Raw genomic sequence first — 23,282 nt, 5'->3', positions numbered from 1 at the left:
CAAAACTGCACACAATACTCCAAATTTGGCCTCACTAATGTTTTATGCAACTTTACCATATACCATATCCCAAATACTATACTCAATATTTTGCTTTATGAGGCCAATATGCCAAAAGCTCTCTTTACAACCCTATCCACCTGTGACGCCACTTTCAGTGAATTTTGTATCTGCATTCCTAGATCCCTCTGTTCTACTGCACACTTCAGTGCCCTACCATTAACTGTGAATGTCCTTCCAAAATGCAACACTTCACACTTGTCTGCATTAAATTCCATCTGCCATTTTTAGGCCCATTTTTCCAGCTGGTCCAGATCCCTCAGCAAGCTTTGAAAACCTTCTTTGCCTCCAATCTTAATGTCATTTGCAAACTTGCTGATCCAATTTACCACATTACCATTGATATAGATGAAACATTAAAACAACAATGGTCCCAGCACTGATCCCTGAGGCACACCACGAGTCTTAGGCCTGCGGTCTATGAAGCAATCATCCACCACTACTGACTGGCTTCACCTGTCCAGCCATTGTCGAACCTAATTCACTACTTCACCATGAATACCTAGCATCTGAACCTTCCTGACTAACCTCCCATGTGGGACCTTGTCCATGAAGACAACATCCACTGCCTTTCCTTCATCAACTTTCCTGGTAACCTCCTTGAAAAAGATTGTTTAAATACGACCTACCAGGAACAAATCCATGTGACTATTCCTAATCAGTTTCTGGCTATCCAAATAATTATCTATCTGATCTCTTGGAACACCTTCCAATAATTTACCTACTACTGACGTCAGTTTCACCGGCCTATAATTTCCAGTGTTACATTCAGAGCCTTTTTTAAGCAGTGGAACAACGTGAGCTACCCTCCAATCCTCTGGCACCACACCTGTGGCTAAGGACATTTTAAATATTTCTGTCAGAGCCCCTGCAATTTCTGCACCAGCCTCCCTCACCCTCAATGTACGAGGGAATATATTGTCAGGCCCTGGGGATTTATCCACCTTATTTGCTTTAAGACAGCAAACACTTCCTCCTCTTTAATCTGTATAGATTCCATGACCTCACTGCTTGTTTTCCTTACTTCCCACAACTCTGTGCCTGTTACATGAGTGAATACTGATGGAAAAAAAAACATTTAAGATCTCCCCCATCTCTTTTGTCTCCATACAATGCTGACCACTCTGATCTTCAAGGAAACTAATTGTATCCCTTACTATCCTTTTGCTTCTAATATACCTATAGAAACTTTTAGGATTTTCCTTCACATTGTCTGCCAAAGTGACCTCATGTCTTCTCTTAGCCTCCTGATTTCTTTCTTGAGGTTTTTCTTGCATTTTTTATACTCCTCAAGTACTTCATTTGTTCCATGTTGCCTATATCTGCTACATACCTCTCTTCTTCCAAATCAGATCCCCAATATCCCTCAAAAATCAAGGTTCCCTCTGCCTGATAGCCTTGTCTTTTATCATGACAGAAGCATACAGACTCTGTACTCTCAACATTTCACCTTCGCAGAGAACTGATGCAGGGCACCAGAAAATGGGGAGAATACCTCCTGTTTGAGAAGGATAAGCAGTGGAGTTTACCCTATGGGATGGTGACCACTGCAGCAGAATGGGCTGTTAATGACTCAAGGCAAAGAATCCACACAGGCTATGGACTGCTGGAGACTGAATGAAGATGTATCAGGTATCAGAACCGGGATGGGAAATGGTGCAGTGGGCGGGAGGGACTCCCGAGGTGAGTTTGGCACAGAAGCTTCCTGGTCGTGTTGGAGGTTTGGATCTGGATCTCAGACAGCCGAATGGACTCTGTGTTGCTGCAGGGGCTACGTGAGTGGAGGTGAATCCATGGTCACGCACTGACTCTGAAGGGACTCTGCTTCACTTTCTCTGACTGTAAGGGGAGCCCGGGCAATTTCTGCTCATGGTGAATCTTTGCTTTATGGCAGACTAAATGGAATTTTGTGTAATATTACACATGTTCTATTAAAAGGCAATAAAAGAATCTTGAATCTTGTAAGAGTCAGAAAGTCACGTTCCAGCTACCTAAAACTTTGTTTTGGATGCATTTGGATTAATGTGTAATTCTGGTTGCTCCATTTCAGGAAGGATGTCGAGGCTTTAGAAGAGTGGCAGCAGAGTTTCTATTTGGGATGGTGAAAAGGAATGACAAAAACAAAATACTCCACATAGAACTGAAATATATCAGCCAATGCTGGCAACAGTCAGCAGATGGTGTGTTGCGCTCTGGGGCACAGTTGACTCCTCGATTAGCTGAAGATTTGAGATAATGATATTTAAGAGTTTTGGAAGAGAATCCTAAAAGGCTGACAATTCAACTTAAAGAACTTCACTTCTACAAGAACTGGTGAAAGACTGGTCATGCATAAATGTGCTAATACAGACAAATAACTTGTTTTCCACACTTATCAATGTAAACTTTCTTTTTTATGCAAAGAACAATAAGCCAACATTTACAAAAATAACCTTTTAAAAAATATTGTTTCCTCCAATGTCATATGCACATGACACACAGACCATTGGTAGAAATTACCTTCAAACATTTTTCTAGAAAAGCAAGCATAAACCCACACATTCAAATAATCACTCACACCAAAACACAGCAATTCAATGGGAATAAACTCACCCAGCCTGATTGGACAGTAGAATTTTTCATCATAGGGAGACATAAACATCCTATTTATTTGCAAAAACTGCAGAATTCATCTGCTTATTTTAAATACAAGATTCTCCTGTGCTTAAACAGTGTGCAGATTACTCCCTGATCATAATAAGGATCGATAAAGATGCACACAATTTCAACCATCGTTTTTAAACATTAAGGAGCAATTTTGAAGCAGGGTCCACTTATTTCATGCTGCTTCTACATTGGGGTGATCCTGGAGATGCTCCTAGAAATGAAAAGAGTTAAAACCGTGTAAGAAAGATTGCACTGAGAATTTAATGTGAACTTTAAGTACATGAATGAACAGAAGTATCATGGAGAAGAGCAATGAGAGGAGGAATAGAGTCAGAAGATGGTAAGAGACAGATGTGCCAGCATTCCCCATTACTAGTCAATATCAAACATTCACGCTTTGAGTTTCTCAAAGAACCACCACATCAGTCACAAAAATCAATCATGTAAACACCCCAAGCTCAAAGCCTTGGCTTATTTTGAAAAATGAATATGAAAGTCAGTACCCCCAAAAGGGAGAAATCAATGAAAAGGAAAATAACCAGACGAGATATCACCAACACTGTCCACTCAAAACTAACCAAGAGTGCTGGTGGGATTAACAAACCAGGCTAATGTGATTACCATTATACTCAGCTTGACCACATTTTCTGAAAACCTACACTCTTATCTGTGCTTTCAGCATGCCAATGAGATGACCAGAACAGAGAAGGTTCAAAGCGTTGTGAAAACATAATTTTCCTATCATCTTGTGGGAAACTCTGGTCCAATACTGATCAAAATAAAGGACCACCTGGAATTTCACGAGAGTCTTGAATGTTTTAGCAGCACTCAAACACCCATGTAAGTGGTTTTCTGTGCTACCCACCCACCTGTCTCGTCAAACATCTGCCCCACCCACGACAGTCTGCCAAACTCACACTGGTCACCTCAGTCACCTCAGAACACAGGGAAATGTAAACACATCAATTTCAAACCGGGGGGGGGTCTAAGAAGAAAAGCATTTGACAGTACCTCCAAGTCGCTGTTGGATTGCCTCAAGTCTCTGTATATATTCAGTCAGTGAGCGTTCTGGATCTTGATTGCTTGAGAGGCCTGATTGGCCCTGAGCTCCTTCGAGTGAGAAATAAGATCTGTGTAAATAAAGGGGAGGTGTCACTAACACCCTGCATGAACTTGCAGAATATAACCTTATCATCCTTTAATTTTCAGTGTGAAAACACTTCAAAGGCCTTGAATAAGGCTCATGGTCTATGGGTAACAGTTGACTGTGTCCTTCCATGAAGTAAATATGGATCACCTAGAGCAGGTACTTCAAATCACTGGAGGGGTTCCAGATCCTCCATTTCTATTGGCACTATCACTCCCAGGCTAACACTGTAACATCATGCAACTAGACTCAGATAAGATCATTGGTAAAAGATTAAGAAAGAGCACAGGCATTCATGTAAATGTGAACAATTCACTACAAACTAGATCTCAAGTAACAAAACACATTTGAAATGATTAATAGAACTAAGGTGACCATAAGTTCTACCATCCCAATGTGAGAACCATTTTCAAGGTACTATTTTAATGCCACTTGTACCAATTTTCAAATTATGCCAGTGATGCAGGGTTATCTTTTATATCAGAATTTAAAAGAAATAAACAAGGGAGAGAGTAGATTAAGAGAGTAAACCAAGAGTTTACTTTTAAGTTCCATAAAAGTGGTGATGCATGTTTTCAAAGTGGAAAAGCTGGTGTATGCATTGCTTGCATTCATTGGGCTGCGTACTGAGTTCCACAATTGGGACATCATAATACAGCTGTACAAGATGTTGATGAGACATGACATGGGAATACGTTGTGCATTTCTGGTTGCCCAGCTGTGGGAATGATATCAATAGATTGGAAGAGGTGCAGAGGAGATTCATCAGGAAATTGCCTGGACTGGAGGGCTCGAGTTCTAGGGAGAAGTTGGAAAAGCTTTATTTTCTAGAGTACAGGTAGCTTTGTCCGACCTTGCAGGGGTATTTACAATCACGATGGGATGGGAAAAGTGAATACTCCTAGTCTTTATTCCATGGCAGACAATTCTAGAACTACAGGGCAAAGATTTAAGGGGAGAGGAGAGAGATTTAATTTTCACTCAGTGTAGTCCATATCCAGAACTAGCTGTTAGAGGATGCTACAGAAGTAGGCACAATCACAATTTTCAAAAGTCATTAGGGCAGATATATAGATAGAAGGACCAAATGCAGATAAATGGAACTAGCTCAGAATTCCATTTGGGTTGGCCAATAATGCATTGGGCTCAAGGGCCTGTTCTGTGCTGTATGACTATGTATATTTTGCTTGTTGAACAGTGTGAACCTCTGTGAGAATATATACAGAGAGGCAAAGGACCCTAAGAAAAAGAGATGAGGATATTCTCATGGAAGTGAGGAGTGCCAGATTATCTTTATGGTAGGGGATGCTAAAAAATATTCCAATAATTGTAGAAAATTCAGGTATAAAAGTTCATCACTATCTCTCCAGTGAGGTATCAGGGAAACTAATGGGAGCAAGTCCCCTGGACCTGTTGGTCCACATTCTGGGTTCTTAAAACACAGGTTATCTAAACAGTGGATGTATTGGTCATGAACCTCCAGAATTTCCATGGTTCTGGATGAGGCCCATTGGACATCCACATCACCCACCATACATACTGTTTTCACTGCTGCCATCAGGAAAGAGGTATAGATGCCACAAGACTCGCACCACCTAGTTCAGGAACAATTGCTACCCCTCAAATTCAATCAGGGACCCTTTTACGGACTCTTACTTTGCACATTATTTATTATCAAATATTTATTTTCTGTATTGCTCAGTTTGTTTGTACTTCCTTCTATTTTACATTTCACTCATTTGTATATGTATCTTCAGTACAGTTTTTTGCACTACCGATAAATAGAAATTTTGCCTGGCCTGCAGGAAAAAGTATCTCAGGGTTGTACATGATATCATGTTTAGAATCGGACAACAAAAATCTGAACTTTGAAAACCTCAAGTATCACAGTCCTATTCAAGCCTAGAGAAAGACAGAAAGCAGGAGGTGAAAGTTTAACATCTTTAGAATTATGGCCAGTTTTGTGATATGATGAAAACGTTAATCTTATACATAGTATGGATACAAATGACAAAACAACTCAAAGATGACACCAACAATGGAGTCATAGAACACAAAAATAAACCCTTTGCCCATCACCTCCATGACAACTAATGAAGAACTGAACCAGCTAAACTAGTCCCATTTATCTGCTCTTGGTCCATAGCCTTCTAAGTGACAAAGATTCAGACCCTGAAAGTACCTGGTTCCCTACACTATCAGGCATTGTGTTCCAGAATCCTGAATAAATCTTGGATTCCCTCAAAACTTCTCTCTTCACCATGAATCTATGCCCTCTAGTTTTAGACTAGTGGCACCTATGCCACTCATAATTTTGACCAGCTCACTCAGGTCTCCCCATCATTCCACCTTTGCTCCAGGAGAAACAAACTCAGCCTATCCACTGTCCTCTTGTAATGGAAAAGTTCCATCTCAGGTAACAACTGCTCAACATATTCTCAGTGGAATCACAGTTCTCCTGTAGTGTGGCAACCAGAACTGTACAGGTGCGGCTTCATCAACGTTTTATAAAGTTGCACCATAAGCTTCTTGCTTTTACATTCTATGCACCAGCTAATAAAGACAATACCCTGGGTACTGCTACTTTCCAGGATCCTTGCACTCGAGCAGCCCTGTTCAGTTTTGGGCAATTACCATGGGAAAGATTAATTTCCCAACTGAACCACTCAAAGGAATTGCTCACCATATTCTTTACTTCTCTTAACATTTCAATCATTCATATGTATATTTTCTTTTCTTTAATTGGTACATTACATAACTTCCTCCCATTCCAGCAAGAGTAAACAAAAACAGCTAGGAAAGCCGAACCAGTGGTAAGCTGCTTCTCATCTCAATTTCTTTTAATTGCGGCATTCATTCAGATAAATTTAGGAAGAGACAAGAGTTAAACAGGAAAGTCTGTAGGTGCTGGGATTGTAGTTCAATACCCAGAATTTCTGGAGAAACTCAGTAGGAAACTCAGCAATTACAGGATGCAAAGGATAGCCAATGTTTCGGGCCTGAGCCTTTCTTCAAGGTGCTTGATGAAGGATTCAGGCCTGAAACTTTGGTCACCCTTTACTTCCCAGAGATGCTGCGTGACCCATTGAGTTTTTCCAGCACGTTAGTGCATTGCATGATGAAGAGACTGGAATAGTTTGGGGATGCACCTTTGCAGCACAGACGTGGAGGCAGTATCAGAATGCCTGTGGTCTTCTAGCCTGGCCTCAGAGACATGATTAAATGAACTATCAGCTAAATGTTTATTTGCAATCTAGTTGCTGTGGCTGTTGAGGGCCAAAGACCAGTTGAAATCCCTGCATGGAGGGGTTAATATGGGGTCCAATGGATCAGGAATGGCAATTAATAGACTAGTGTGCTTATCCCTCAAAAAGATCATCATGTGCCCAGAGTCAGGTTTATAGAGAACATCTACTGTTTCTATCATTTTAATCATCCAAGAGACAGATTGGGTCTGGTACTCCAACTCACCTCTGCAGTCGATAGGAAGACTTTGGCAAATAGTGACTTGTATTATTGAATCTTCGAGCTGACACACTTTCCCTGGTTGGTGGTGAGTTTGTCATGTGAGTCGATGGTGAATGCTGCTGGCAGAGAACTTCATTTTTGATGGTTGGAGCTGGAAGTAGAAACAAAAAACATTGAGTCAACAAGGCCTGTTGCTTGAGAGGTCAGATAGATCAACAGAGCAGACTCTCTGGATCAATGACTGTGGGACATTGTGCGTCCCTGAAAAATGCATCTACCACCTTATACTGAAGCACAAGGTGATTCCGTGTTATGGCTATTCAGGGACATTAATTCACCCTTCCTCCACTCCCCCCAAAAATAGATTAAAAATCACTCTTGCGAAATTTATGTGAAAAAAATAAATAAATATATACTGTATTTTACCATATGCGTTTCTTGTCATATGCATAGATGATGCGGCTTCATGTTATGGAAAATTATGCTATGGGCCATTTTCTAGGAATGCAAACCCTCATCTCCAATCCATAAAGCAGGGAGTTTCCTGTACAATAATCATGAACATTGAAATCCTGACATTCCCAATATCAGAGGATGCAAACTGTTTAGTGCACTTTATATAATCTTTTATTCAAAGGATCTAGAAAATAACTCTGCTGAAAATGGTAAGCAGTGTTCTCCACTGCTTTTTGAGTTCAGAGAAGACTTTCAGCAACATCTGTGTTTCAGGGGTTGAGAAAAGAAACCTGGTCCAAGGGTTTATTTAGTTTTTCTTGTATTAAAAAAGTTGGTGTTATTTTAAGGGAAGAACCATCTTATTTCAGAACAAGATTGCCACAGAGACTCTTAAGTCAAGAGCGCAATGTGAAAATATTTGGGATATCTGTTGAGAGTTTCATGTTGAATTACATTTTTTTTGTTCCCAGCCCACAGCCACAATAGTCAAACCTGGAGTGAATGTGGAGGACATCATACACCCTCATTGAGTGGTGAGGTGCATCTGGGTAGATGGCCAACCCAAAACGTAATTCCCCATTCTGTGCGTGCCTTGATAGATAACTTCCATTTTGCATTTTGTACTTTTACTGAAGTTCACCAATAATTTACATAGTTTTATTCAAGGCATTGGTAATCACCAATTCTTACTTGTTTATCAGTCTGAATTAAAAAAAAATGTCTCATTAATTTTATCTGAATTAATGTAGTGGTTTGTGCAGAAAGGATGTTCCTGATGTTGGGGAAGAAGGGAGGAACAATTTAGGACTGAGATGAGGAGAAACTTCACTCCGAGCTGTGAACTTGTGGAACTCCCAACAACAGAAAGTTGTTGTTGCCAGTTCATTAGATGTATTCTAAGGAGAGTGGATTTGGACCTATTGGCTAAAGAGATCAAGGGATGGGAGAGAAAGCAAGAATGGGGGGCTGAAGTCATATGATCAGCCAAGATCATAATGAGTGGTGGAGCAGGCTCAAATAACTAAATAGCCTTCTCCTGCTCCTAGTTTTAGTTTTTATTTGTCAATAAAATAGACTTGAATGTGAGCTGAAGGAAGCAGGGTTCTCAGCACAACAAGTTTAATCCCTCAGTGGAAGAGCAGGCTGAATTTGTATGTGTAGACATCTCTCTGAGTGCACAGGGGACAGTTTGTACAAAGTAGAGGGGAAAGGAAATGCAATTTAAATAGATTCAATAAAAAGTTCTCCAGCTTCATCCCCATCAGCAACTAACATGCAACAGATTTTTTTTTGTTTCCAGCAACTTCTTTTTTAATATTTTTATTAAGTTTTTATATAACAATGCATACAAACAGAAAAAAAGATTGATGCATAACACTGATACAGCTGTAACAAAGTAAGCAAACTCATTAACAGAATTTTTAAATCTTATACATTATTAATTCAAGGATATATTGGGAAAAAAAGAAAAGAGAATTAAAAAATATGATTATATAATCCAAGCCCTAAACATTTCCAAAGTTGCAATATAAAGAAAAAGTACACTACTAGTGTAAATAAGAATAAACGCAAATCCATGAGAATCACAAGTTACATAATTATAATTCCCATTAAAGGTTATGAAAATAATTCAAAAATAAGCCCCAAAGATTAGAAAATTTAAAATATTTGTTGAACATCTTATTTTCTCCCAAGTTAAAAATGACATCATATCATGTAACCATTGATTATGAATGGGCGGGACAGCATCTTTCCATCTGATCAAAATTACTCGTCTTGCAATAAGAGAAGTGAAGGCTAATACATGATGTGGAGATGAAGACAATAAAGTATGGACAACCTCTTCCCAATATTTGACTAGGGCCAGACAAGGCCAGAACATGTGAATTAGTGAACCGTCCTCATTCTTACATCTGACACAAAGGGAGCTGATATTACAGTAAATACGAATTCATTTAACTTTTGACATATAGGCTCTATGCATGACTTTAAATTGTAATAGTAACGGGCACATACAATGAGGTTTGCCTTGACTTCAACAAAACATCATTTACAACAGATATTCTGAGATGGTTGAAGATCGTAAATTGTTTCTATCAAATTCATAACAGAAGCCTGGGAAAGGTTTGATAATTGAGAATGAAGAAAGTCCTTAATTTGCAAATATCTAAAAAATTGAGAATTTGGTAAATTAGATTTAGTAGAAAGTTACTCAAATATAGCAAGATTATTATCAAAAAATAAATCATAAAAACATTTAATATCTAATCTAAACCAGACCATCAAAGAAGGTTGAAAAAAGTAGTTTGATAGAATAGGACTAACAAGAAGAAACCTGTAGAGTCCAAAATGTTTTCTAAACTGAAACCAAATTTTAATTGTGTTTTTGACCACTAGATTATCAATCTTTTTACCAATAGGAAAAGGCAATGATGCGCCAAGTAAAGAAACAATAGAACATTTCTTAGTCAAATTCAATTCCAAATCAACCCAGGTTGGGCCACCGTTTTGTTATCATAGTAGAGCTAAAATATAATATAATTAATATTAACAGCTCAATAATTGAATCTAAAATTGGGTAGATCCAATCCTAATTTTTTTTAAAATAAGGACATTTATTTTTCTAAATATATAATGATATAATAGAATCGAGTATATAAAAAAAATTTAGAAACAAAAATTGGAATAGCTTGAAAAAAATATATAATATAGAACTTTGGGTAAAATATTCATCTTAATAACATTAATTCGTCCAATTATGGACATCGAAAGAGGAGACCACTAAGATAAAGATTTCTTCACCTGATATAATAGAACAAGAACATTTTCCTTAAACAAATGTTTATGATTTTTAGTCATTGTTACACCAAGATTGTAAATTGTCTCTTAGCAGTTTTGAAAGGTAAAACAGTGCGTAAAGGGTCTAAAGTGTTAAAAAAATAGTTTGCTCTTTTGTAAATTTAATTTGTATCCAGAAAACTGACTCAATTGATGGAGAAATGTTAATACAGCAGGGATTGAAGAATTAGGGTCAGATACGAAAACCAAAAGGTCATCAGCGTAAAGAGAAACTTTCTGGACCGATTCTCCCCTAATAATTCCTGAGATTCTCTAAAGGCAAGAGCCAAGGGATCTAAAGCTAAATTAAACAACAAAGGGCTAAGAGGGCAATGCTGTCTGGTCCCTCAATAAAGTTTAAAAGGTTTAGATTGCAAAGAGTTAATAAGAATAGAAGCAACAGGAGATAAGTAACATAATAACCATATAACCACTTACAGCACAGAACAGGCCAGTTCGGCCCTACTAGTCCATGCCGTAACAAATCCCCACCCTCCTAGTCCCACTGACCAGCACCCGATCCATACCCCTCCAGTCCTCTCCTATCTATGTAACTATCCAGTCTTTCCTTAAATGCAACCAATGATCCCGCCTCGACCACGTCTGTCGGAAGCTCATTCCACATCCCTACCACCCTTTGCGTAAAGAAATTTCCCCTCATGTTCCCCTTATAATTTTCCCCCTTCAATCTTAAACCATGTCCTCTAGTTTGAATCTCCTCCACTCTTAATTGAAAAAGCCTATCCACGTTTACTCTGTCTGTCCCTTTTAAAATCTTAAACACCTCTATCAAGTCCCCTCTCAATCTTCTACGCTCCAGAGAAAAAAGCCCCAGTCTGCACAACCTTTCCCCGTAACTCAAACCTTGAAATCCTGTCAACATTCTCGTGAACCTTCTCTGCACTCTCTCTATTTTGTTTATATCTTTCCTATAATTTGGTGACCAAAACTGTATACAGTACTCCAAATTTGGCCTCACCAATGCCTTGTACAATTTCATCATAACCTCCCTACTCTTGAATTCAATACTCCGATTTATGAAGGTCAACATTCCAAATGCCTTCTTCACCACACCATCTACCTGAGTATCAGCCTTGAGGGTACTATTTACCACAACTCCTAAATCCCTTTGTTGCTCTGCACATCTCAATCTTCTTTCTTCTTAGGCTTGGCTTCGCGGACGAAGATTTATGGAGGGGTAATGTCCACGTCAGCTGCAGGCTCGTTTATGGCTGACAACTCCGATGTGGGACAGGCAGACACGGTTGCAGCGGTTGCAAGGGAAAATTGGTTGGTTGGGGTTGGGTGTTGGGTTTTTTCTCCTTTGTCAGTGAGGTGAGCTCTGCGGTCTTCTTCAAAGGAGGTTGCTGCCCGCCGAACTGTGAGGCGCCAACCATTTAATGCATATGACCTATTTAGATTTGCCTTTTCAAAATGTAACACCTCACACTTATCTGTATTAAATTCCATCAGCCATTTCTCAGCCCACACCTCTAGCCTTCCTAAATCACCTTTTAATCTACGGTAATCTTCCTCACTGTCCACAACACCACCAATCTTTGTATCATCCGCAAACTTGCTTATCCAATTCTCCAACCCTACTTCCAGATCGTTAATATATATAACAAACAATAGTGGACTGAGGACCGATCCCTGAGGAACTCCACTAGTCACCGGCCTCCAATTGGACAAACAATTTACTACCAGTACTCTCTGACACCTCCCATCCAACCATTGCTGAATCCATTTCACTACCTCCTCATTTATACCTAACGCCTCCACCTTTTTTCCTAACCTCCTGTGGGGAACTTTGTCAAAAGCTTTACTAAAGTCTAAATAGACAACATCCACAGCTTTCCCTTCATCAACCTTTTTTGTAACCCCCTCGAAAAACTCAATCAGGTTTGTCAAGCATGATCTACCTCTGACAAAACCATGCTGATTACTCCCTAGCAATCCCTGTACCTCCAAATATTTGTAAATACCATCCCTCAGAACACTTTCCATCAACTTGCCCACCACAGATGTCAGACTCACGGGCCTATAATTCCCAGGTTTGCATTTAGATCCTTTCTTAAACAGCGGAACCACATGCGCCACCCTCCAATCCTTTGGCACTACCCCCGTGGCCAGTGACATCCTAAATATCTCTGTTAATGGCCCCACTATCTGTCCACTAGTCTCCCTGAGTGTCCTTGGGAATATTTTGTCCGGTCCCGGAGATTTATCCACCTTTATCTTTTTCAACACAGCCATCACTACCTCCTCGGTTATCCTTATATGCTTCATGACCTCCCCACTATTTTTCTTTACCTCAACTGGTTCAATAATTTTTTTCCCTAGTGAATACCGAGGCAAAGAAATCATTCAAAATTTCCCCCATTTCCTCTGACTTCTCACTCAGCCTACCCTCACTATCTACAAGGGGTCCAATTTTATCCCTCACTAATCTTTTACTTTTAATGTACTTTTAGAAACCCTTTGGATTTATTTTTACTGTCTGCCAAAGCCTCTTCGTGCCTTTTTTTGGCCTTTCTAATTTCTTTCTTAAGATTCCTTCTACACTCCTTGTAGTCCTCCTTCAAATTGTCAGCTCCCTGTTCTTTATACCTCTTGTACACCTCCCTTTCTCCTAACCAAATTTCCAATATTCCTCGAAAACCAAGCCTCCCTATGACTTCCAGCCTTTCCTTTGATCCTCACTGGGACATAACTACTCTGTACCTTCAAAATTTCTTTTTTGAATATCCTCCATTTTTCATTTACACCCTCACCTGAAAATATCCTCTCCCACTCAATACTCCCCAAATCCCTTCTTATTCCTTCGAAATTTGCTCTTCTCCAATCTAGAACCTCAACTTTAGGCCCCTCCTTGCTCTTCCCTAAAACTACCTTAAAACTAACAGAATTATGATCACTAGACCCAATTGGATCTCCAACATTAATGTCTGATACCTGACCTAGCTCGTTCCCTAACAGGAGATCCAGTATTACACTGTCCCGAGTCGGTTCTTCTACTAATTGATTCAAAAAACACATTTAACGAACTCTAGCCCATCCAGCCCTCTAACTGTATGGGTATCCCAATCAATGTGAGGGAAGTTAAAATCTCCCATGATCACTTCCTTATGATTCTCACACATATACGTTATCTCTCTACACATTGTTCCTCTAATCCATGAAAGAAATGTAGGACCAAAATTAAACATGCCTAATATTGCAAATAAATATTCCCATTCATTCTTTCAAAGGCCTTTTTAACATTTAAAGAGATAACACATTCAGAAGAAGAGATCGAGGAGGAAATATATAATATTCAATAACTGGTGTATATTAAAATTGAATAATAAAACCCATCTGGTCCTCTGAAATAATAAGAGACAAAATATCTTCCAATCTACTGGCCAAGATTTTAGCTAACATTTTTACCTCAACATTTAGAAGAGAAATTGGCCTGCAGGAAGCACAAACTGATAAATTGTGGGAGATGATGTTTGTGCTCATACGCCATCATGTTGAAATGTTAGGATTAATGAGACCACACCTGAAGTTGTCAGCCAGTGAAGAGTAGAAGTGTTTATTGGTGTGATGACAGGGTTAATATAGACACACAGCATCTGGCGTTATGATCTCTGAAGTGCTAACGACTTCATGACATAGGCCAGGGCTTCTCAGTACACCTGCAGATTCTGCTGAATCACTATGCCTCGTGGCTGTAATGGCTAGTTGCCAGTAGATAGGAGGCTGTAGTGTCTAGCTGTCACAAGACGGGAGCTGATAGCACTGGTTCTGCCAGCTCCCTCCAAGCGTACCACTAAAAAATCTTTATTCTTTTTTGGGATGAGAGAAATTGTTGCATCATAAAAAGTGGTTGGCAAGTTCCCAGATTTAAAAGAATCAGAAAATAAATAGGGCACCAACAGGTGGGAAAATGTTTTATAAAATTCAACAGGGCCTGGTGCTTTGCCAACTTGTAATAATTTAAAAATCATTATTAATTCTTCCTATGAAATAGGTTTTTCTAACTGAGATTGTGCTTCTAAAGAAAGTGTAGGTATTGTCAATTGGTTCAGAAAATTTATTGTAGGAGTTCTATCAATGGGAAAATCAGATTTATAAAGATTAGAATAATATTGTCTAAATGTATCATTAATTTCTACATGGTCTGTGGTAACACTACCATCTTCCTTCTGAACCTCCATAATACGACATTTAGTAGCTAAGCCATTTAGTTGATTTGCCAAAAATTTACCTGACTTATCACTGTGAATATAAAAATGGCTCTTACTTTTCAAAAGCTGTGTTTCAATAAGTCAAAAGCAAATCATACTTGGTTTTAAGCTCAATATTTTTTAAAAATATCTCAGAATTTGGAGTAAGGGTGTATTGTTGGTCTAAAAGCTTTATTTGATTGCAAAGTGCAATCCTTTCAGCATTAGCCTCTTTTTTTCATTTTCGTCATTTACGAAATAATTTGTCCTCTAATATAATCTTTAAAAGAATTCCAGACAATTAAACTAGAAACCTCTGAAGAAGAATTGTTATCAAAGAAAAATACAATCTGTTCCTTCATAAATTTCAAAAAATCTGAATTGTAACGTAAAATTGATTTAAAGCACCAGTGTCTAACAGATTGAAGTAAAACAGAAAAGCTCAATGATAAAACCACTGGAGCATGCTCTGAAATTACAATAGACTCATATTTACATGCACTAATTAATGGAATCAGTTGTTTATCGGTAAAAAAGTAATCAATCCGTGAATACGTATGATGGACACTAAAAAAAAAGTATTCCTTATCATTAGGATGGAGAAAACACCATACATCTAAAATGCCACATTTTTGCAAGAAAGAAAGAATGAATAAGGTAGACTTATCCAATGCAGCTGTTTTAGAAGATGAACTGTCTAAGACTGGGTCTAACCAACAGTTGAACTCTCCACCCATTACCAGAGAATATAAGTTTAAGTCCAGTAAGGAAGAAATATGAAAAAAAACTAGATCATTAACATAAAGACCATAAATGTTTGCAAAAGCAATCTTTCGATTGTACAATTTTCTATAAACAATAAGAAAATGACCATTAGTGTCAGAGACAACGTTACAGGTATGATGAACAAAATAAATAAATTGACCAATTAAAATTGAAACCACTTTGGTCTTTTCCATAGAAGATGCATAAAAGTGGTGGTCTTCCCAACATCGAAAAAGATGCAGTGTCATTTAAACAGATATGCGTTTCCTGTAAAAAAATGTCAGCCTTAAACTTTTTAATGTGCTTAATAGGATGATTTAAACCACGGGTATTCCAATTAACAACATCAATACCTTTACTCATATTTAAATAAAAAGCAAAGATATGTGAAAGGAAAATTCATAAACCAAATAACTCTATTTGGCCATGAGATTGAAAAAGTTCAACACAAGGAGGAATGAAAGTAAATCACCATACCAACTTCAAAAAGGAATTCAAAAGCAAATCCTCCCACATCCTCCCCTAAAACTATCCCAAGTGATAGTAGGCTAAATCTCAAACAATCCATCCCCCCAAATTCTTAGTTGAAGGCAACACTCTTCATCTAAAAGTAAACAATTAAATCTTCGCGTTAAACTGAACTTGTTTTGACTAATGTCTAATAGCAAGGTTGGATTTAGCTCAACAGAAAATGGCCATTAGATGCAACAGGCCAATTATTCCAAAAAAAAAATCAAACTCATATAAGAATGTCAAACCTTAACTCTAAGAGAGATACGAAAAAAAGCCTTATAAATATATATATGTATATAAAAAAGATAGCTATATGAGTAATAAGGATGTTCCAGTTAAGTATAAGTGCAGTAACCTTAAGCAATCTGAGTCTCATATATCTTCAGAGTTCAACAAATGCACAAAGAAATCATTACTGATTCACAGAAGTAGTAGAAGAAGGAAGTTCATCGAGAAATTTTTGAACATCTGATAGTGAGGACAGCCAATGTTTTGAATTGTTTGGGAGTGTGATCCAAAGACATGAAGGGAGGGTTTGTAGTCTCCCTTATACAACCTGGATATAACTTCTCTATATTTGGCATGTTCTTTCATCACTTCCATGGGATAATCTACAATGATTCTGATTTTCTGTTGACGATATGTTAACATGGCAGGATTCACGTATTAGTAAGTCTTTTACTTGGAAATAATGTAAATGGAGAATCACTGAATGAGATTTATCCCCAGGGGCAGGTTTACCAGCAAGTGATCTATGAGCTCTGTCTACTTCAGGCAAAGTAGGTAGCCACGTTTCATCAAACACTTCCTGAAGGAATTTTTCATTTCCTTAATGTATTCCATCAAGTAGTCATTGAATTCGCAAGCGAAGGGTTTTCCTCTTCTTTCCCCCAAGCAAGAGCACTTCTTGTCGAGGTCATCATTAAACAATTACAATAATTAGAGAAAAATATCTGAAGAAGAAAAAAATCTTTCGAAATAAGGATGTAGGAAGTGGAAGGTAATTAAGAAATTTGGAGCAACTGCAGTTGTCTGCAGGGAAGTCGAGTTTCCAGCAACTCCAACAAGATTCCACCACCTCTCCTCCTCTTCCACCAATTTGCAGGCGGTCTCAGTCTGGCAGTGCATGAGGCCATGGACTAAAAGCTTATTCCTTGAAGAAGGGCTCAGGCCCAAAAGGTTAGCAATATATCTTTGTCTCCTATAGATGCTGAAAAGACCGGCTGAGACTCCTTCCTTCACTCCTCATTGACCTGCTCAAGTCCCCTCTACCCGCCACATGTCATTTTCCTGCAGGAGGTGCCATACCTGTCCTTTCACCTCTTTCCTCCCTAAAATCTATTGGCCCAAACAGCCTTCCCAGGTAACACAAAGATTCACTTGCACCATCCAATCCAGCGTATTACATTCTGTGTGGCTTCATCTACATTGTTCTGTGTATCACCTGCACTTAGACTGCTAGAGAAATCCTGAGCTTTCTATTGCCTACCACTTTAATTCACCATTTCACTTTGATCTCTTGGTCTGTAGCCTCTTGCACTGTTACACTGAGGCACGATACAAACTCAAGGAACACCTCCTCATTTCTTCTCTCTGCATTGCAGTCTGCAGGACTAGTTACTGAATTCTCCAACTTCAGATAACTTGTCCTATCAGGGCTGGTGATTGTGCTTGCCATTTTTGTTCTTTTACTTTCATTTATACACTGTGGCCAGTTCAGCATGTCTCAGGGAGGTAGATGACATATGATTACCCAGATTTCAAAACATAAGCCACACATCGCTTGTCTATTCAATTCAACCTATTAGGAACATTGCTATTGTTCCACCTTCTTCTTCTTGGATCTACTTGCTTTCTCTTTTCTTCAACCCGAACATTTTCTCCTTCCAGATTATGCCCAATCTGCTGAGTTTTTCTGTTTTTATGGTTGGTTCTTTTCAATGACCCAATCTGAATAAATGCAAGGTCTCACAGCCATTTAATCTGATCTGCTGTAAAATCTATCTTCCCATTTTCACGGTGCTTTAGTGAGAGCAAAGAATTTGATTTATTCCTCAAAAGGAAACCTTGAACAAAATAAATTATGGGATCCAAATTGCTACATCTGTGAACAGTCATCATATTAGAGAATATTTTGTTACCCTTAGGTTGAGATGGATACCAAGACTTCATTCATGTGAGAAATACTTCACTGATTTGGCTTTGTTTCTGACTGCAACTGATGTCATTAATTGTTTGCATTATTTTAAATTGCTTCCAAATTTCCTTGTATGGATCTTGTCAATCCAATTAAAAGTTAGCTACAGGATATCCTGTAGCATTGAAACTACATGGGCATTATTTTATCCTCACAGGTATAAGTGAAAGGAATTGAGTACACAAACATCTCCTGTCATACCTTGACCACCTCCGATACTGTTCACTGCAGGTGCGGGGTGCAGACCTCTTCTTGTTACTTTCTGCCATTTTTTCACGAAGAATTTCAATCTGAAGAGGTTCAAAGTGGAACATTAACAACGTTAAATAAAGCTGGAACAAACCTCACATCTAAAAAATTAAATCAAAAACCCCCTATATTGAGTAATCTACACTGTACTCATTCCAGGCCATCAACAAAGTCTTCATCGGAAATGTAAATCTTCCCTTTACTTTGACAAGGAACAGATTTTTGGTGGCCTTACCCAGTGAAGTTTTAACATTTAAGGGCATCATCTGCTTTTATATCTGCATCACAAGGTATCAAACATTGACAGCTGGGAATGTATTACTTAGCTGAAATTCTGGAGATTTCTACCCTCACATCAATTAAAATAGGGTAGTCTGCAGGAAATCCCCTTTTCAGAGGTACATAAAACTGGAGCTCATACATTAATGCTAATGGATAAGAGATACAAAGTGGAACTGAGGGGGTCCTTTTTTCACCCAGAGAGTGATGTGTATCTGAAATACACTGTTGGAGAGAGTGGTGCAAGCAGCGTCACTTTAGCATACAAGCCAAGTGCTGGAAAACAGGATTAATATGGTTGAAACACACTAAAATGCTGAACAAACTCAGCAGGTCTTTTCAGCATCAACAGGAGACAAAGATATATTGCCAATGTTTTGTGCCTGAGTCCTTCTTCAATGAATAAACTGACTGTCCATGGTCTCATGCACTGCCAGATTGAGACCACTTGAAAATTGGAAGAATAACATCTCACTTCCAACTGGGTACCCTCCAACCAGATGACATTAATATCAACTTCTCTGGCTTTTGTTAAACAACCCCCTTCCCTCCATCACCTTTCCCTACTTCTGTCTCTCCATTCTGTCTCCTTTCGCACAAACTTGATAAATTCTTACTTCGGACCCTATCATGTCTGGATTCCTCCCCCAAGCAGCATTATCTGAATCCTGAGACTTTCTTCTTCTGGTTTACTCCATGAAGAAGGGTTCAGGCCTGAAATGTCAGCAATATATCTTTGTCTCCTATAGAGAATGGGCTTTAATGTAGGAAAGAGCTGCTAAAAAAGAAACCAGCCCCATTCTTTTTTTAAATTTGAATATTTTATTTTAATTTTGTGGACAGCATGCATCCAAAATAATCATTTCTAAAACACATAAAGTGAAATGAAAAAAAAATTAATGGTACAAGTTGTTCGTATCTTCAAACAATCCCATCTCCCTCCCCCCAACAAAGCCCAGAAATAAGAAAGAAAAAAGAAGATAGATAAGAAAAAAAAACCCAGAAAAATTAGAAAAAAAGAGAAAATGGGCTGTCGGGGCCTGGTATCCAGTCGAATTCCTTTTCTTCCCTAGATCTCTAATAGAGGAAAGAACCAGGACGTAGAACTCAGGAACAGAATAAGTGTCCCTAAATATTCCATCCTGCATTCCGCAAGTAAGGCTGCCAGACCTGCAAAAACTTGTTATACCTCTTCCTGTAAGTAATCTTCTCCAGGGGAACACAACTATGCATTTCTACATTCCTCCGGGCTCTGTCCAAAAGGGAATCAGACTTCCAAGTATCCACAAAACATTTCCTGGCCACTGACAATGCAATTTAAATAAGTTCTAATTGACACTTGGACAGTTTCATTTTGGATTTTATGTTGACAGTATTTCCTAGGAGAAACAATTCTGGACTTTGTGATAATTGTTTCCCAATAATTTGATCTAACAAAATTCTTAAATTTTCCCAAAAGAGTTTCACTTTTGAGCATGACTAGGTGGAATTTGAAAAGGTTCCCAATTCTTCACCGCATCAAAAACGTATATCCAATATATTTGAATTTAATTTATGTAATTTCTGCAGGTAAGATATAACTGATGCAAAAAATTGTGTTGCACCAATCTATATCTTACTTTAATTGTATTTGTCATGGAGTCTTGACATAAGTCAGAGCAGTTCTTGTCACCAATACTAATATTCAAGTCTGATACCCATCTTTGTTTTGATTTATATAACTCCCACTTAAGAGTGCTCTATTGAGTAAGGAATACATTGCAGATGTAAACCCTCTTGTGTTCCTCTTTCAAATCAACATCTCCATTTTGCTGCACTCTCGTAACATCATGGTTGGTCCTAATTCGTCTATAAAAACAAATCTCTTAACTGAAAGTAGAGATTGTATTATTAACAATATTATATTTATTTTTTAACTGTTCATAAGACATTAGTTGCCCTTGCAAATAACAATTTTCCTCATATCTGATCCCTTTACAGGACCATTCTTAATGAATGTTGGAACAGAGACTAAGGGGGAGTGCCAACTTCTCCTTCATCCCAATGTAATTCATGGAGATATTGCAAAAGATGAACAAATCATCAATGTTATTAGGAGGGAGACCAGAAGCTTTGTCAAAGACGTAGGTTTTAAAGAGAGCCTTGAAAGGACAGGAAAGGTTCATCAACATTGGGTCTTGTTCTTGGGAAGGTGAGGCATGAGCAAGGTACTTGATTGCACCCAGGCAAGATCAGAGCAATACAGTAAAATCCCTGTTGTCTGAAATTCAAGCAACCAGCTGCCTCAAGCAACTGGCAAAAAACAATAATGGAAAATAAATAAGTAGAAAATACAGAAATTTAAAATTGGCACGCCTCATCATTGGTTCACCAATCCACGCAACATACAATCTCAAGCAACCAGTAAATTTCCTTATCTAACATCTACCAATCCTCTTAAGTGTTGGATACCAGGGGCTTTACTGAATGATGTTCTATTGGTGAGGATTTAATGGGAGGGAAGGGTACCCAAGAAAAAAAGTGGGGGAGAAGAAAACAAGTTTGAAATGAAAGGTAGAGTCCCAGAAGGAAGGCAGAAGCAAGGCAACATTAAGAGTACTGTGTCTAAATTAAATAGGATCTCAAACAAATGCCACCAACTAGCAGTATAGAAAAGGATAAATGAATATGACTGACAGCGATTTCAGAGACTGACTCTGGAAATTTAATTTCCAGGGATAATTGTCATTTAGGAAGGATTGGTAGAAAGAAAAGGTGGGGGGGGGGGGGGGGGGTAGTTCTGTTCATAAAGATAAAGCTACAGCAGTTGTAAAAATAATGATCCCAGATCAGAAGGCATGGAGTCCCTTTGGCTGAGGGTAAAAAAAACTAAATGAAAATCTGGAGGTATAGTAAATTGCCCCTCTCTGCAAATAGAACAGTAGGAAAAAGAATAAGCCAGGTAGTATTTAAGTGTGTATAAAGAGTATTACATTAATTATGCATGACTTAAATCTTATGTATATCAGGTTAGTCAAATTAGAAACAATAATCACAAGGATGAATCCATTGTGCATTCAGGGCAATATGGTATGCAGTAAAGATTTGATAATAAGGCGTGTTAATAAATGACCTTAATCTCCAAATCTCCCATTATATAGTGATAGATGTTAGCATTCAGCTTGATAATGCAACAGCTGAATGGAAAACAACCACATTAAACAAACAAGGAAAATTACAGAGCAAAGGGAAAGAGAGTTGGCTAAAATGGACTAGGCTAAAACAGATTAGCGAAACAGTACACAAACAATGGCAGACATTAATGAAATTATTCACAGTTCTCAGGAAAAATATCTGCCAATGAAGGATTCTAAAGAGGGATAGGATATGAACCGTGGCTCACTAAGGGTATTAAGCTGAATGAGCATAAGGTGGGAAAAGTTAGGGCAAACTTAAATATGAAGATCAATTCAGAATCTGGGAAAGGAGGACCAAAACCATTCAGAAAAGTCTAAGCCATGACAGCAAACCCACAAGAAATATCAAAATGGACAGTAGGAGCTAAATATAAAGAGAGGTGAGAGCACCTTCAACATGTGGCTGAGGTTATAAGGGACAGGAAATGACAGAGAACAAGATATTTTGCATCAGCCTTTATTGTAGAATAAGCGCATATCCTATTCATGCTAACAAAAATATGAAGTGGGGTACAGAACCCATCTTCATTAGAGATTTAGTATCAGGCAAACTAATGGTGATAAGAGAATTTGTATCTTTGGATTTGAAAATAGTGGGTATTGAGATAGTGGATGTGGTGGTTGTAATCTTTCCAAAATCCTTAAATTCTGGAAAAGTACAAAAGAACAGAAAATTGCCAATATGATATCTTTAAAAATGATGAAAGACAACAAGTAGATACAACAAAAAGGTTTTTACAGTGTATTACTGAGGAAATGGTACAATCAACTATTAAGGAAGTAATATCAGAACATTTGAAGTCATATGAGATTTCAGATTTATTGTCAGAGTACATACATGACATCACCTAAGATTCCCTTTTCCTGTGGGCACAGAATTACCACTAATTGGTAGTGCAAAAAATAAACTGTACAGAGTAAAACATCTAAACAAAGAACTGTAAGCAAACTGCCATACAGAGAGAACAAAAAGAAAATCAATGAAGTGCACAAGTAAGAGTCCTTAAATGAGTCTCTGACTGAGTTTGTTGTTGATGAGTCTGATGGTGGGAGGGTAGCAGCTGTACCTCTTTCCTGATGGCATCAGCGAGAACAGAACAAGTGCTGGGTGGTGTGGGTCTTCGGTAATTGCTACTACTTTCCGATGGCAGCATTCCCTGTAGATGTGCTCAATAGTGGGGAGGGTTTTGCCTGCGATGTCCTGGGCTGTGCCAACTACCTTTTGAAGAGCTTTACGTTCATGGGTATTGGTTTTCATATCAGACTATGATGCAGCC

At 38.3% G+C, this 23,282-nt stretch overlaps 1 protein-coding gene and 1 long non-coding RNA gene across 2 annotated transcripts in view; one reads left to right on the top strand and one right to left on the bottom strand.

Moving 5' to 3' along the window:
- LOC138761625 (uncharacterized) overlaps window positions 1-2,937 on the top strand; it is a 45,940-nt gene extending 43,003 nt beyond the window's left edge. The window contains exon 3 of the long non-coding RNA XR_011356399.1: window positions 2,111-2,937. This is a non-coding gene — a long non-coding RNA (uncharacterized lncRNA). The remainder of the gene's footprint in view (window positions 1-2,110) is intronic.
- pcnt (pericentrin) overlaps window positions 2,673-23,282 on the bottom strand; it is a 239,082-nt gene continuing 218,472 nt past the window's right edge. The window contains exons 50-53 of the mRNA XM_069934046.1: window positions 18,503-18,591; window positions 7,325-7,472; window positions 3,718-3,836; window positions 2,673-2,917 (exon numbers count right to left, since the gene is read on the bottom strand). Coding sequence (XP_069790147.1) covers window positions 2,874-2,917; window positions 3,718-3,836; window positions 7,325-7,472; window positions 18,503-18,591 — 400 coding nt within the window. The 3' untranslated portion in view covers window positions 2,673-2,873. The remainder of the gene's footprint in view (window positions 2,918-3,717; window positions 3,837-7,324; window positions 7,473-18,502; window positions 18,592-23,282) is intronic.

Source organism: Narcine bancroftii, chromosome 4 (assembly GCF_036971445.1).
Source record: "Narcine bancroftii isolate sNarBan1 chromosome 4, sNarBan1.hap1, whole genome shotgun sequence".
NCBI classification, from domain to species: Eukaryota; Metazoa; Chordata; class Chondrichthyes; order Torpediniformes; family Narcinidae; genus Narcine; species Narcine bancroftii.
Note: the sequence above shows the minus strand (reverse complement) of the source record. Positions and strands in the feature narration are given on the sequence as shown.